This window comes from Plasmodium inui (genome assembly GCF_000524495.1).
Source record: "Plasmodium inui San Antonio 1 unplaced genomic scaffold supercont1.9, whole genome shotgun sequence".
NCBI lineage: Eukaryota > Apicomplexa > Aconoidasida > Haemosporida > Plasmodiidae > Plasmodium > Plasmodium inui.
In genome coordinates, this window is record NW_008481843.1 from 453,941 (window position 1) to 468,584 (window position 14,644).

Consider the following 14,644-nt stretch of genomic DNA (forward strand, 5'->3'; position numbering starts at 1 on the left):
TTGTCCCACAGGTCGCGCAGCAAGGTCACGTGCACATAAATATGTACGTATGTGCAAATACATAATATTATATATATGCGTCGCGGGCATATGAAAAAATACATATGACATTATGCGTATTGGTACTTCTCTGTGCAGCATCCCTATGGTACATGCCATCCATTCAATCTTCCATCCCATACGTCTTTCCATCAGTACTTCCATCAATACTTCCATCCTTCCTTCAATCTATATTTCCGTCAATCAAGCATCATTCCTTTCATCCATATTTCCAATCCTTCCGTACTTCCACCATTCCACCCTTCCACCCATCGTCCGTACACGCATACTGCCAGCCCACGGACATCCGCGTACCATTACGCTCACTTTTTTATTTCGTTAAGCCCCCTCTCGTGATTTAATTTTTTTTTTTTTTTTCCCCCTCTTTCCTTTTTTCAACAATGTATACATGTATTATATATCATCATAAATATTATATATCTCATCGCTCACAATTTTTTTTTTTTTTAATTCCTTTTACCCTTTTGTAATAAATTCACTTTACGCCCATTTTCTGTGATATGTTTTTTTGTTTTTTTTTTTTCATGCAGACTTGATTGAGAAATAAAATTAAAAACGGAAAAAAGTACATTCTCTGTTTTTATCTGCAATTTTTCACGCTTGCGAAGGGACTTAAAAAAAAAAAAAAAACAAAAAAATAAACAAAGAAACATCTCATGTACAAAGAGGGAAGCTCCTAAGAGAAGGCATAAAAATACAAAACGCAAGCAAACGCTCGCTGCTATATATATGTACATGCCCCTTTTCACACATACATCGACGTGGCACCTTCGTTGACGCCCTTTTCACCGCTCTTTTCCCATCCGCTCGCTCTGCCTCGTTTTTCCACACTTGGTCAACTTGCATAATAAGTCAACACGAACACGTGTGCATATATTTCACCCAAGCCGACGTAAGCCTTATCCCCGACGAACAAACCTTCGCGTAACTCCACTTTCAGAAAACCATGGCAGCATCCGAAGATTTAAAGCAGCTTAGGTCGGACTGTACCTACCGATCCAAGTTGGCCGAGCAGGCGGAGAGATATGACGGTGAGTGCGCAGAGGTATTGGCGCGTGTGGCGGCCAAGGTGATAGAGGAAAGTCCTTTCCTGCACGTGCTGCCTCACGAAGGCGTGTAGTCTAAAGGGCGCGACTGCATTCGTGCCACTATTCCCCGCCCCCAATTGTGTAACTACGCCGTGAGTTGCCTCATCACCTCCCCATGTGTAACGACAATTGTGCGAAGCATGTGTGGATTGAGCGAAGGCACAAAGGGTGGAAGTGGTCCGCGTGTACTCGCGGGGGTGGGGCACGGAAGAGTAGTGTGTCCGGTGCAGAATTGATTTCGTTCCTCCATTCGGCCATTCGTCCATCCATTCCTCCACCTTCCCCCCGCAGAAATGGCCGATGCCATGAGAACCCTAGTTGAGCAGTGCGTGAACAACGACAAGGACGAGTTGACCGTCGAAGAGAGGAACCTGCTGGTATGTCAGAAGGGAGGCATTACGCTGGGGCTCTTGTCACCTCTTATTCCCTAAGGCTTCTGCGTGTGTGCGCGGTGATGCCACCAACATGGGCAGGCGTGGTGCCCCGTCTAATGCGCACCTCGCTTAGTGTGTATCACACCTAGTGTGCATGACACTTAGTATCTATCCCCCCTAGTGTGCCCCTTCTAACCGAAACGATCATGCGGGATGCTCCTCGCCCCCCCTACAGTCCGTTGCGTACAAAAATGCCGTCGGTGCGAGGAGAGCCTCATGGAGAATAATTTCAAGCGTTGAGCAAAAAGAAATGAGCAAGGCAAACGTGCACAACAAGAACATCGCGGCCACGTACAGGAAGAAAGTGGAAGAGGAGCTAAATAACATATGCCAGGACATCCTAAATTTGCTTACTAAGAAGCTAATACCAAACACGTCCGAAAGTGAAAGCAAGGTGTTTTACTACAAAATGAAGGGAGATTATTACAGATACATTAGCGAGTTTTCCTGCGATGAAGGAAAAAAGGAAGCATCCAACTTTGCTCAGGAAGCTTATCAGAAGGCAACGGACATTGCAGAGAATGAGCTTCCATCGACGCACCCCATACGTTTAGGCCTTGCATTGAATTACTCAGTTTTCTTTTATGAGATTTTAAACCAGCCTCATCAGGCATGTGAAATGGCCAAGCGTGCCTTTGACGATGCTATCACCGAATTCGACAACGTAAGCGAGGACTCGTACAAGGATTCCACGCTGATTATGCAGCTGCTGCGGGACAACTTAACCTTATGGACGTCGGACTTGCAGGGAGACCAGACAGAAGGTACGGAAGGGACGGTTGTCAGTTGGGCCGTTTGGCCAGTTTGACCTGTTTAGTTCATTTTAGCTAATTGGGTTAATTTTTCCATTTCGCTAATTTTTCGATTTTTCCAAAATTTCTACTTTTTTTTTTTGTTTTTCCGCAGAAAAATCGAAGGATGAAGGCCTCGAGTAAATGGCGAACCATCCCTGTTTGAGGAGTGCGTGTGTGTGTGTTTTTGTGCTTGTGTTTGTGTCTGTGTGTACGCGTAGGAAGTGCGTCATGGATAGGAAGCAGAAGTCCAGAAATGCGCATGGAATTGCACCAGCGAAATGACTGCAAAAGTGAATGAAAAATGAATGCAGAAGCGAATGCAAATGTGAAAGCGCGATGTATGCACCTGTACATATGAACACACACCCACACACGTACATGCGCTAGCGTACACGTCCGTGTTCACACGCACGTGCATATATTTTCTCATCATCCGCGTGACGAAGCACTCATTTTAAGGACGTAAATCTGCGTGGCAAGATGATGTTAACGTATAACGTCAGCGCACGTGCGTATGCGTATGGATAAGTGAGCACGCCTGTGCATCTCCACGTGTACATACACGTGCGAATGTGCTTGTGCCTTCTTATCTATATGTTTTCGCCTCGTGCCCTGATGCCTGTGCCCTGTGCGTGTGTTCATGCTTATGCTTATGTTTATGTTTAAGTGTATGTTTAAGTGTACGTGCATGTGTGTGTGAGAGAGCGCGCGGCGGCGGCGGAACGTGGCGCCCATTCGTGTGTATATGCAGCTCATATGCGGTTCATATGCACACGTATGTGCAGGCCGACGCCTGCCTGCCGCGTACGCAACGTGTGCATACATGTGACCACACATGCCATCGCACGTGTCCAGTCGTATGTATATTTATGCACGAACACGCGCACATAGGTGTGTACCCCTACACCCTTGTGCAACACATATCAGAGATAACGAACCAAGTAATGAGAAGCGACGTCTTAAACCCAAAAAATTTCCATCGCCTTCACGCATTCCCCCTTTTAACTTTCAATTATAATGCCATTTTTACCCACCCACATTTTTTCACCACATTATATCCAGTATATTTTTATATATCCCATTTTACCCATTATATTTTATTTATTCCAGTTTTATTTCCCCCTTTTATTTTCCCCCTTTTATTTTCCCCCTTTTATTTTCCCCCTTTTATTTTCCCCCTTTTATTTTCCCCCTTTTATTTTCCCCTTTTTATTTTCCCCCTTTTTATTACATGCCAAGCACTTAACATATTCATTTAATGAAAGATCTGTTTTTCTAAATTTTTTTTTTTCATCCAATATATAGAATTTATTTTCTTTACCAGGAAGAATAAATAATTAAAAAGAAAAATTAGGAAAAAATAAGAATAATAAGTAAAAGGCAGTATAGTAGACCCATCGGAAAAAAAGGCAAAACGTAAGACGGAAGTTTCAGCGGCAAATGTGTGTGTAGGACGGCTTAGAAACAGGTGTAAAATGTATAACCCGTTCAGGTGAAAGTATGGCGGCACGACTCATTTGAACAAAACAGAAAAAAAAGAATAAAAGCCGCTCATTGGGAGCAACGGAGCCTGCTCACTTCCTAACTGTGCACATGTCGTAAAGAATATGCAGCCAATTCATGCCAAAAGGTGTTCAACTCTGGTTGCTTAAATTGCCACCCACATTTCTAGCACTTTATATGCTACATCAACAGGGTTCTATCTTAAACTGGTGGCTAGGCGAGGGCAATTTTCCCTACGCGCGTTTGTTTCGTTTTCATCAATCCAAGGGTCGAATACTTGTGAAGGGAAAAAGACCAAATAAAAAAGTCGCACCTATCATGAAACTGTTCCTACATATACGAGGCAGGAAAAAATGTCCTAATGGAATCTTTCCCCGTGTCTAAGTGTTCAATCCTCCCTTCGGCTTAAGGTATTTGTCCCTTCTGAATTTGTGGATGTGTGGGGGACATGCCTCCCAAGTTGTTCTTTTTTTTTTTTTTCATTCTACCGCCGTGCTCAGTGTGACACAAGTTCATTCCCTGGAAAGGACCTCTTTAGTTTGACACGCAAATGGGAATCATCTCATGAGATTAAAATATCCACCTTGATTTGTTTTCTGAGTTTTTCCTTTCTAATTCTTCAGGTTGACAGATCAGCAGGTTGTTCACCGCTATTCTGTCCGTTCATCAGGTTATTCGCCGCCATTTTGCTACCACGCCGGAGCTGCTTCCCACTTCAGACCTGTTTGCCTTTTTTCCACTACCCCTCCGTTACGCCTTCCCACAATGAGCAACGACAAATTGGTGAAGCTGTTTTCCCAAAACCTGGGTACCAGAGGGATGGGGAAAAAAGAGAGGCCTTCCCCCATGGGGGGATCAGCACACGCTTCTAATGTGTCCCCACCGTCCAGCGGCGTAGGAAAGCAATCCAACAGCTTCTTGAGTTGCGGTTCAGCCAAAACGTCCACAAACGATTCGTGTACCTCCATAAAGAGTGAGCAGCTAAATCCGTATAAGCGAGTAAAATCGCTAAATGAATATGTGTACAAATTTAAAAAACTGACACCTGAAGGGGTGACGGCACGCGGGGGTAGCAACATATTTACGACGTTTAACACGAACCGGAGGAAAACAAGCTCCTCGGATTTATGGGACCGTTCCAGTGCCCATTCTCGGGAGCACTCCACGTCGGAGATGACATCGCAGGTAACGTCACCGATCACATTGAGGATCACATGGTCGGTCACATCCCTCGATACATCGCTGCCATATCACCGCCACACCGCCTGGCAACTCCTCGCAGACTTCACGCGAAGACTCAAATTCCCATTTAGAGTTCAAGTCGATACCAAGCGGAACGAGTGCCAACAAGGAAACACAGATTTTGCCTCATCAAGCGGAGGAGTACTCAACACCGAACAATGATTCTCCATCTGCCGATGCAGAAGACATCGCCATTTCTTCTCGTCCCCATCTTCTACGCAATTACGAGACGTTCAAATCGCATATGAGCATAGATTCGTCCCCCCTGTGTTCTTATTTGAATACCATTGGTCGGTTAGAAAGGGAAGGGCGAAACGGGGGCAAAGCTATCCTGAGTGGAGTCGGAGGAACATTGCAGAGCAGGGATCCCTCCTTAGGAGAAACTGCTGAACAGATGATCAACCTGGGTAAGTTGAGAAAACAAATCTGCAAATGAACAAACCAAGTGTGTGAAATGTCGCAAAAGGTGATTGCGTGTAAGACGCGCTCCAGGGGAGGCAATCCCTCTGGGCGCCTCAGCATAGATCATCATCAACATAAACCACGTGAGCATCAACACACCTGCTAACGTCACTTGTACGCACTCCAAAAGATGTCAATTCGCATATATGACGCACGAGGAAAAGATGTGTGAACATATACAGGGATCCATTTGGTGGTAGCTTCTCTTCGAAGCGGATAAACAACGGGGGGACACAAAAAGTGTATCTCCCCCTTTTTCCGCTTTTTTTTTTTTTTTTTTTCTTTCCCGTCCGTTTCACACCCTCATTTTACAATTACCTATTGAGAGTCCCCTTTCACCCCTGAACTGCTCAGAGAAGGACGTTAAGGGGGGGGAACCAGCCCGCGGATCGCTACCGACAGGATGTCGAATGGACGAAAAGGAAGTAAACAACTTCTTCAAGATTGCCATTGTGCACAACAGACTCATAAGCAGACATAAAGAGAAGACAGGAAAAAAAGTGAAAAAAATATTCTACAAAAATAGGAAAATGTGTATAACTATCCAAATGAGTAAACATAAAAATAAAAAAATATGGACAGAGTTAACATATTGTGAAAATAAAACATTGATAAAAAATCTCCGACAAAATCAAAATTCTATATATAATAAAAGAATCAGAAAATGCTTTTTTAAGTTTTTCCTGGACCGTATCATTTCTTTTTACTTTATGAGGAACACCAAGGAGGTGGAAGCAAGAAGGGGGACCTTCAACCATCATGTGGAGACGCACATTCGTCAGCTTGCGCTAATGGGCGGTTTTTACAGGGGGGTTAGCAGAGGCTTTAGCAGGGGTCCTACCAACGGGGAGCCATTTCACCCATTTAAAAGTCCACACAAAAGTGATGCACCGAAAAAAACGAGAGAGAAAAAAGACCGTGCAGAAAATGAGGTAGTACTTCAAGCCGTAACAAAACTTTCCTACCTCTTCGCCACCCCAGACAGTAACGTCACTCTAGGCAGTGGCAACATTTTATTTCCAGGTTGCTACATCAGCTCACAGAAGGGGAACATCTACATCGGCAACAACAACTTATTTGAGGACAACATAACCATTATCAATTGCGCAGATGCCCATATGTACATTGGCAATTATAACATATTCCGATCCGGGACATTCATAGCAAATGTCCTCACCATTGGGGATCATAATTACTTTGACTATAAGTGTAAGTGGGCCTTGAGTGTGTATGAGGCGGCGGGGGAAGTACTTATCGTGGTTTATACGTGACTTCATACAGACATGTATATGCTAAGATGGGGAAACAGGTTTTTTATACGTACGTGCACGGCGCCACACGGACGCCATTTTCCACTCCCCGCAGGCTCCATATCCAACGACAGCATTGGGTGTCGTTCATATATTCGAGCCAACCTGTTTGCGGAAAAAAAGAGGGATGGAAGCCTTCACGCCTTAAGGTATCGCAACACTGTAACGGATATGTCCCCACCATTCGTCGACGTAAGGGAGAGCTTTGCTAAGTGAATGCAAGAAAGCTGAAATGATAAAAATATACGCCAAATTTTTGTAACTTCAAAAAAGAAACGAATTTTTTTCTTCTCAGGAAAACGTGAAGGAAATAAAACTCAGATATGACCACATGAGTAGCTCGACATAAGCTCTCCAGACGCCGTTTAAAATACACCTTAAAATCCGGCTTAGAATCCACCTTTCACGCGAAGGATGCAAGGGTTCGACAGGTGGTTTGCTCCTTTCAGCTTCACCCCCTAACACACGAGCGATTATCCCCAACGAGTCGCATACTGCAGATGGGGCTTCTTTTCCTTTCGCGCGGGTGGTAAGTCCGTGTGAGCAGTTCTGCCAATTGGTTAGCTAGCCATTAATCAAGAAATCAATCAATGAGTGAATTTTTTTTTTTTTTTTTTTTTTCACCTGCAAAGGCCTTGCGAGGTAGTTTTTTTGCCTGAAGGTTCATATTTTTTTTTTAGCTAGCTGTGATGGGCAATCTGAGGCGACCCATTTGACGCGGCCCGCTTAACGCGGCTCATTTCGTTCGAGTCACAGGGCGGGACGCTTGTACGAATTGTACTATGTGCCCCCACTTTGTATGACGCTAATTTGTGAGTTCCTCCATCTTTAAGAGCGTCTATCTGTTTTTTCTTCCCTGCCAAAAAGTACATACTCTAAGCCGAAGTAGACAAAAAAAAAAATAAAAAAAAAACTCGGGGGAATTCCCCCAACCTGGCACGTGTGAGTTTCCCAAACTGCGCAATACATTTTCCATAAAATGGCTGCGTCGCAGTGTTGTTACATCAAGCACAGATGGTAACTTCAAACGGTTTGACTGTTTATGAGGCAAATTGGATTGTTTACGTAAAAAAAGGGGGGATGAATGCAACAGATTAAACGAATATTAAAAATTGTTTATGTGAACGAAAAAAAGTGGGACAGTTATACGTACGCATAATGTTCCATGCATACATGCGTGTTACACACAGCTCAGTGTGAACTGCCTGGGGACATGCCCAGGCAGAGCGTTAATATGCACTTGGGAAGAGGGGGGAGGCGTTCCCTCCTAATTGGGAGTGGGAAACAAATCCGAATCTTGGGCGCCTCTCGTCATATCATTATATTATCCGGAAGCCTCTCAATTCTGTACTTAAAATTTTTGGCATATAAAATGGGAACGCCCGGAATTTTTCTTAACCTGATTTTCAAATCTCTATCGTTGGTTGCAATGATATAGCAGCGGCTTTCAGTGACCCGGTTGACAATGCAGTCATCTGCATAAGTCCCTTTATGGGTGCAGGTCAGTCTGATATATCTTGGATCCTTTAGTATTTTTAGGGCCAGGGAAAATCTCTGGCCAAGTTTTTCCATTTCCGCCACAACGCAGTCTGTCACGTAGATATTGCATTTGGCTAACAGCAATTCTGAGCAGCCTTTTATTATGTCCAACTTATATTGTATGCTGGAGTTTATAAAGTTCGTGTCAAGGATTATATTATATGGTGGACTCAGATTTTCATTGTAATTAAAAAATAGGTTACTATCTATCTGGGTTACTTGTTTTACCTTCTCGTCATTTTTGTGAATATTTTTTTTTACTTCCTTTTGGCCGTTCTGTTGAAGCCTGCTGTCTTTTGGGTTGATGATCCTCTTCAGCTTAAGTACCTTTTGCGTTTTCTTGAACTTCCCCTGCAAAAAGTGGGCGTTGCATGGCATGAGGGTTTGGGTAGGTTGGCCAACAGAAGGAGGTGTAAAAGGAGCTCTACGCTGCCGGATTCGCCGCGCTTACCATTTGTCCCTGCTGTTTTTCGTCCTGGTTGCAATGCAGTTAGGAACAAATCTTTACTGTCACCTGGTTGCAAAGGCGCTGCTAATGGGCTTACGGAGCGGGGAAGCTATTATCCCCCTTTTTACGGCATAACAGAAAGGGGCGGCAAGAGTTTACGTAGCCAATTTGGTGAACCAGCGAACAAATCAGTGGAGAAGCACCACGTGGGAAAAAAACCGGAGAGGAGAGGATCCCCGCTTTACCTAATTCAAAGGTACCTTTAGAAAAAAAGATGAATAAATTTTTTGCGTTTGTGCGGAATTTACATTATTGCGTAAAAAAAAAAAAAAAGAAAAAAGGATGTCATAGGGGGGAACTTGAATTACCCCGTATCTCTTGTATTTTTTTTTTTCTTTCTCGGAATAATGGAAATTTTGAACGAGCACCAAAATGGGTCAACCACGCTGGGACCAGCTACGCTTCTGCATTTTGCATGATGCTTTTCCATTTTTGTCACCCCACATTGTGGTCCCCGTTTTTACGTTCGCTAAGGAGGGCAGGGATCGCTTTCAACGGGGAAGTTTCTTTTAACCACAGGAGGGGGGGGAACTTCCCTCCATTTAGTCAAGTTTCGCTTTTTAGCTGTAGAGACGCATCGATCAAAGAAGGTGGCAGAATGACCAATTTTGAATACACCACGATTGGGCGAAATGAGTCAAATCGCATACATATTTTTATGGCTTTACGCTCATTACGGTTGACATGAAAGCCGAATGGAACGAAGTCCAAAAAAAAAAACAGAAAAAAAAAAAAAAGACTTCCCCTCGATTGGACAATAATGAACATTTCTTGCTTCCCTCACTTTGAGGGGGCACTCATTTATTGTTTGGAATAGCTTACTTTGCTTACTTTGTTCAGTTCGCCCTCCCTCCCCCAAGGGGTGTTCTACTTCTCAACCTGTGTGGCATAGTATATGCAAGGGTTGCTTTTCTTTTCCACATAGGACTCCAAAGTGTGATTATTCGGAGAGTCCCGTTTGTACAAAGACTTCCCCACGTGACGAACTCATTTACGGCTTTAGAAAATGGGGGCCATCGTGTAAATGCCGCGAATTCGTGCAAAAGCGGGTCACTGGCCATTTGTGAAAATGATAAAATAGGGAAGCTTTAGGAGTGAGGCGCATACGAATGAACCCAGTACGGACGTGGATATACATATGATGCATGAGTGAGATACGCAAAAGGAGGGGGGGCGAGACCACTACCAATGTTAGCTCGTTTATTTCCTTTTTTTTTTTTTTTTCGACGAACGCGCCCTTCATCGAGGAGGAAGAGAATGAACAAGATTTATAAGCTTATCGCTACTGCTTTCACTTTAATCGAACTTCCTTCCAAGGGAGAAGTTATTCCAGGGTATGTATCTATATGACACTTCACACGTGCCCCACTTGGCCCGTAAGAGCAAAACCGTTAAATTGGGCATTCGCCTTAACTACATATTGGTGTGCAAATCGCCTCAACGGTTCATACGGAAAAGCGATTAAAAGGGGGCACTACGATGTTTTTTTTTTTTTTTTTTTTTTTTTTCCTTTGCGTAGCTGGTAAGGTAAAAGATAGACGATTAACCCTGTTTACATGAGCCTACTGTATTGACAATTGGAGAAATTCCCATGGCCAATATACTACGTGTTTCTCTCTCCACTGTTGTTAATGCCCCCCTTTGCGCCTGCGACCGATGACTGTTTGGGAAGCCCTTTAAAAGGATAGACAAATGGACTCGGACACACATACACGTATGCGTACGCCTAATTGGAGAGCTCCATTCAGCCTTTATAAATTTCGCCTTTGGGTAAGTACTTCCCCTGGACACAAAACATGGGGAAAGGGTAACAGAGAAGATAGGGAATAGCTCCCATACACACACTTGGCGATGAAAACAGAAGGGGGCACAAACTAAAAGGCGTTACTCACCTGTGCATATAAAATAGTTCCTCACACTGTGAAGGTGTAGCAATAAGGGAGGGCAGGAAAAAAAAAAAAATTACAACTCACCTTGGGTACAGATCTGTTCATTTCTCCTCACTTGTGCAGCCCTGTGTGTGTGCACTTTTAACACATGGGTGTTATAAGGTCGATGTGAGTAATTCACGGGGCGACAGGAATTGGCGAAGGTGATTTGATTTGCCATTGTGGTGTACGGAGAAAGGGAGAATATATCAGCTCGTCCATTTGGCGCCCTGTGTCCACGGCATACGAGCAGCGTTACACGCACGGCAGGCGCTGAGCTTTCGCCTTCTTCCCTCGTTCCACTTCAACTTGTGAACGGCAAGTATACGTAAAAAGGAAAGGAGTTTACAATTCGCGTTAGGAGGTGGCACTGAGAAGAGAAGCACAAAGGGTAACCGCCTAGCTCTCAGGATAATGAATACTAAGGGGGGCGGGGGAATCTGTTGACACGCAATGGTTGGCAACCCATCTCTTAAGAAGCCAGCATTCTCATGTTATACTTTTCCGATGGGAGAGCGGGGTATCTTTTCATATGTTCGCCCACTTTTGTTCTTCAGTTCATTTTTGTCACAATTGGCATGGGGACAGAGGGAGGTAAAGAACCCATTGCGAGTTAAAATACGCTTCGCATAATGGCGAGTGCTTATTTGTCCCGCGAACTGCGCTAAAGGTATACATGACGCAGGAACGTCCACGTAATTATCAAGTGATCATCGGGAGACGTCTTCACGTGTACACAAATGCCCATGAAGGAGACCAGGCGAGGGAACTTATTTTGACAAAATTGCAAGTACATCTGGTGAACAGGGCGAAACAGGAAAAAAAAAAAAAAAAAAGAAGGGGAGGCAGGACCGGAATGTGCCAGATGGAATATGAATGCACAGGAGCCGCAGTGTGCATGGTTGGCCTTGCGTCCAATGCAATAATTTGGTTCAGCAAAAGTAGTTGTACGCGCACAGCTATATGTACATGTAAGAGGGTTATTATATATGTACACCTGGCACGCTCCGCGTTGTAACAAAATGGCCAACTGTTCTCCTCGCACATGCTGTGCTGATTTACTCATTTCTCACATGTAACTGTGTTGCCCTTCTTGTCGCATATAAAAACGGATAACTCCGGGGGCCACTTCTTTATTTCCTTTCCCCCACGAACGAACATGCGTAAAGGTGTGAACCGCGCGTGAACAGAGGAACGGCTTGGGACGCGTCATCTGACGGACGTATTTACAGACGCACATGTACTGTATACATATATTGTAAATATAAATACAGAAACGTACGAGGTACAAATATAGCGCCGAGCGAAACAAAATATATGCAATTTTGAACTTGTGAGGTGAACAACCAGGTGAACAAAACACGGTTTGGTTTGTTCACCGCCCATCGGGACAACCAAAATTAAAAAAATTACTCAAAAAAAAAAAAACGAAGAAAAGGAAGAAGAAGGAAGAAAGGGAAGAAAAAAAAACGTAAACAACAAAATAAAGCAAAAAAAAGAAACAAAAAAAAAACGCGTCAAGCTGTGCGAACTTTTCAACACGAACTGAGATTTGCCTGCCATCCCATTGACATTACAAACTTGCGCCCGCGTATGTACCAATGTATAAATATTGTATATATTACATATTATATTTTTATATATATGCACTACGTGATGAGAGTCCTCTCCCCCCCCACCTCTGTATATATAAACGCGTGAACGGGATAGTACTATGTATTTATTATATATAATATATATACGTCCATTAACATTCGTATAAATAAAATACTACATATATACTTGTACGTACGTTCACAGGGACAAATAAATCCCCGCTGCCGTGGCGAAGCAGCCATGTTATACTACGCTCATTGTATACGTATTATCATCCCCACGTGAACCTAAAAACGTGTATATTATTACCCGTGCGAATGCCCACTTTGCCTGTTCGCACTTAAGCTGACCCTTGCGCACGCATACCCTTTTTCGCTTTTTCGTACCACAAGCAAACGTACGTTTACGCTTTAAGCATGTGTACGTTGTTTATATGCACCTGTTAATGGCATTCACGTACTACTACGCACGCGCGAATATCTTTTGAACCTGCGTTGTTGGTATAGCCCATCATTACGAAAGAAAACTTTGATAAAACTCTGCTCGCCGCTAACGCTTCTTTTTTCTTTTTCTTTGTGCACTCCGTGCAGGTACTCGTAAGATGCAAATTGCACTTTGCGAAGGAATTTGAAGCAGCTCAAAATAGGTTTAATAGCACGCAAGTACATAGGTACGTACTTATGCATATATATGACGAATTAACTTATCCACCCCCCCCGTGATATGAAGCCAATCTGTTGCGTTAGTGCGCCCCTGCAGTTGTGGTAAATTTGAATTGATTGCCTCGTTGGAATTTGTGTCGTTTGCCACGTTTGTCACGTTTACGACGTTTGCCATGTTTGCCACGTTTACCACATTTACGACATTTACGGCATTTACGACATTTACCACGTTTATCACATTTACCACATTTGCCACATTTACCACATTTGCCACATTTACCACATTTGCCACATTTACCACATTTGCCACATTTATCACGTTTACCACCTTACCCTCTGTCGTTGCCTCTCCGCTTCGCGGCACCATCACCTGGGCATTGCGCGTGATGATACATCTTGACACCTGCCCCTTTTACAACTAGGTGACAGCAGCGTAGATGCCCAAGGCACGTCCTCCCTCGGATGCCCGCCTATACCGTTTGATTTTTCTTTAATAGCCTTTATGATTTGTCGCTACTGCTTTGAGTCACTCGTGCGAGCGCTAGTGTAGTGCCAGTAAGGCTTTCCTAGCAAGACTCACATGTGCCACTGCAACACTGCGACGGAACGAAGAGGGACAAGTATCCAGCCGGATTTTATAGCATAAAAATGTACAAATGAGAGAAGCGCGCAATTGATTATGCTATCTACATGTAAGATAGCCAAAATTAAGAGCGAAAGAAAGGAAGCAAAAGAAAAAAAAAAAAAAAAGTCAGAAAATTTCCCATTTTTGTATGAACAAAACAGCCAAATTGGAAAAAAAAAAATCCAAGCGCTCACAAAATACGGGCACACGCACGTGTGTATGCGTGTTTTGTGTGCCTTCACGTATTTACACATGCGCAAGCACGCACACACATTGTACGTACCACAATACACACCCTTCCTGTGTACTTCTATATGTTTATATACTTTTAGTTCTACAGAGGTATACACATAAAAAAAACAAGAATGCTTCCTTTATTATGCGAATTATGAACTTCGGCGTGGATTTATAGCTCACGATATCATTGGACGAACGTGTACCATCCCCTTGACTGCGGCGACAATTGTGTGGGATCCATTAGCATGTTGCGGAAATTGCGAAGATACGGATAAGAAGCAAGGAAGTCGGTTTTTTCCATCCAACTTCGCAAAGATTGTTAGCATTACATAACCCTCCATACGTATTTCAGCAGAGTACGTATTTCCCCGCCCCGCACTTCCAACCGCGCCTCATAGAGCATCGCTCTGCTGTGCAAGAAATCGCCAAGTGAACATCATTATCGGAGACCAAATTGATGGAGTTCGCAACTTCTGTGGTTTCCATTTTTATGAAGTACACAATTTATGAAGCTCACAATTTTTACACACGCATATAAATTTCAAAACAGTCGAAAGGGAAGAAGAGGATGCAGTGAGCTGAGATCCGGCCACTGTACTCCAGCCTGCGGGGTTGCGGAAGAAAGACAAAAAAAAAAAAAAAAAAAAAGAACGAAA

At 43.6% G+C, this 14,644-nt stretch overlaps 3 protein-coding genes across 3 annotated transcripts; 2 read left to right on the plus strand and 1 right to left on the minus strand.

Moving 5' to 3' along the window:
• Positions 1–1,006: 1,006 nt before the first annotated feature.
• Positions 1,007–2,517, plus strand: C922_02585 (14-3-3 family protein; the record flags this gene model as incomplete). Its single annotated transcript, XM_008818184.1, has 4 exons — positions 1,007–1,091; positions 1,440–1,525; positions 1,758–2,346; positions 2,489–2,517. 4 exons carry the CDS (start codon positions 1,007–1,009, stop codon positions 2,515–2,517), a joined length of 789 nt encoding a protein of 262 aa, XP_008816406.1.
• A 2,127-nt stretch (positions 2,518–4,644) lies between these two features.
• C922_02586 (hypothetical protein) lies at positions 4,645–7,109 on the plus strand (the record flags this gene model as incomplete). The annotated part of the gene is made up of 4 exons (XM_008818185.1): positions 4,645–5,064; positions 5,162–5,528; positions 5,938–6,792; positions 6,949–7,109. The coding sequence occupies 4 exons, from the start codon at positions 4,645–4,647 to the stop codon at positions 7,107–7,109; spliced, it is 1,803 nt and encodes a 600-aa protein (XP_008816407.1).
• Positions 7,110–8,204: 1,095 nt separating this feature from the next.
• C922_02587 (hypothetical protein) lies at positions 8,205–8,810 on the minus strand (the record flags this gene model as incomplete). Its single annotated transcript, XM_008818186.1, has 1 exon — positions 8,205–8,810. One exon carries the CDS (start codon positions 8,808–8,810, stop codon positions 8,205–8,207), a length of 606 nt encoding a protein of 201 aa, XP_008816408.1.
• Between the last annotated feature and the right edge of the window lie 5,834 nt (positions 8,811–14,644).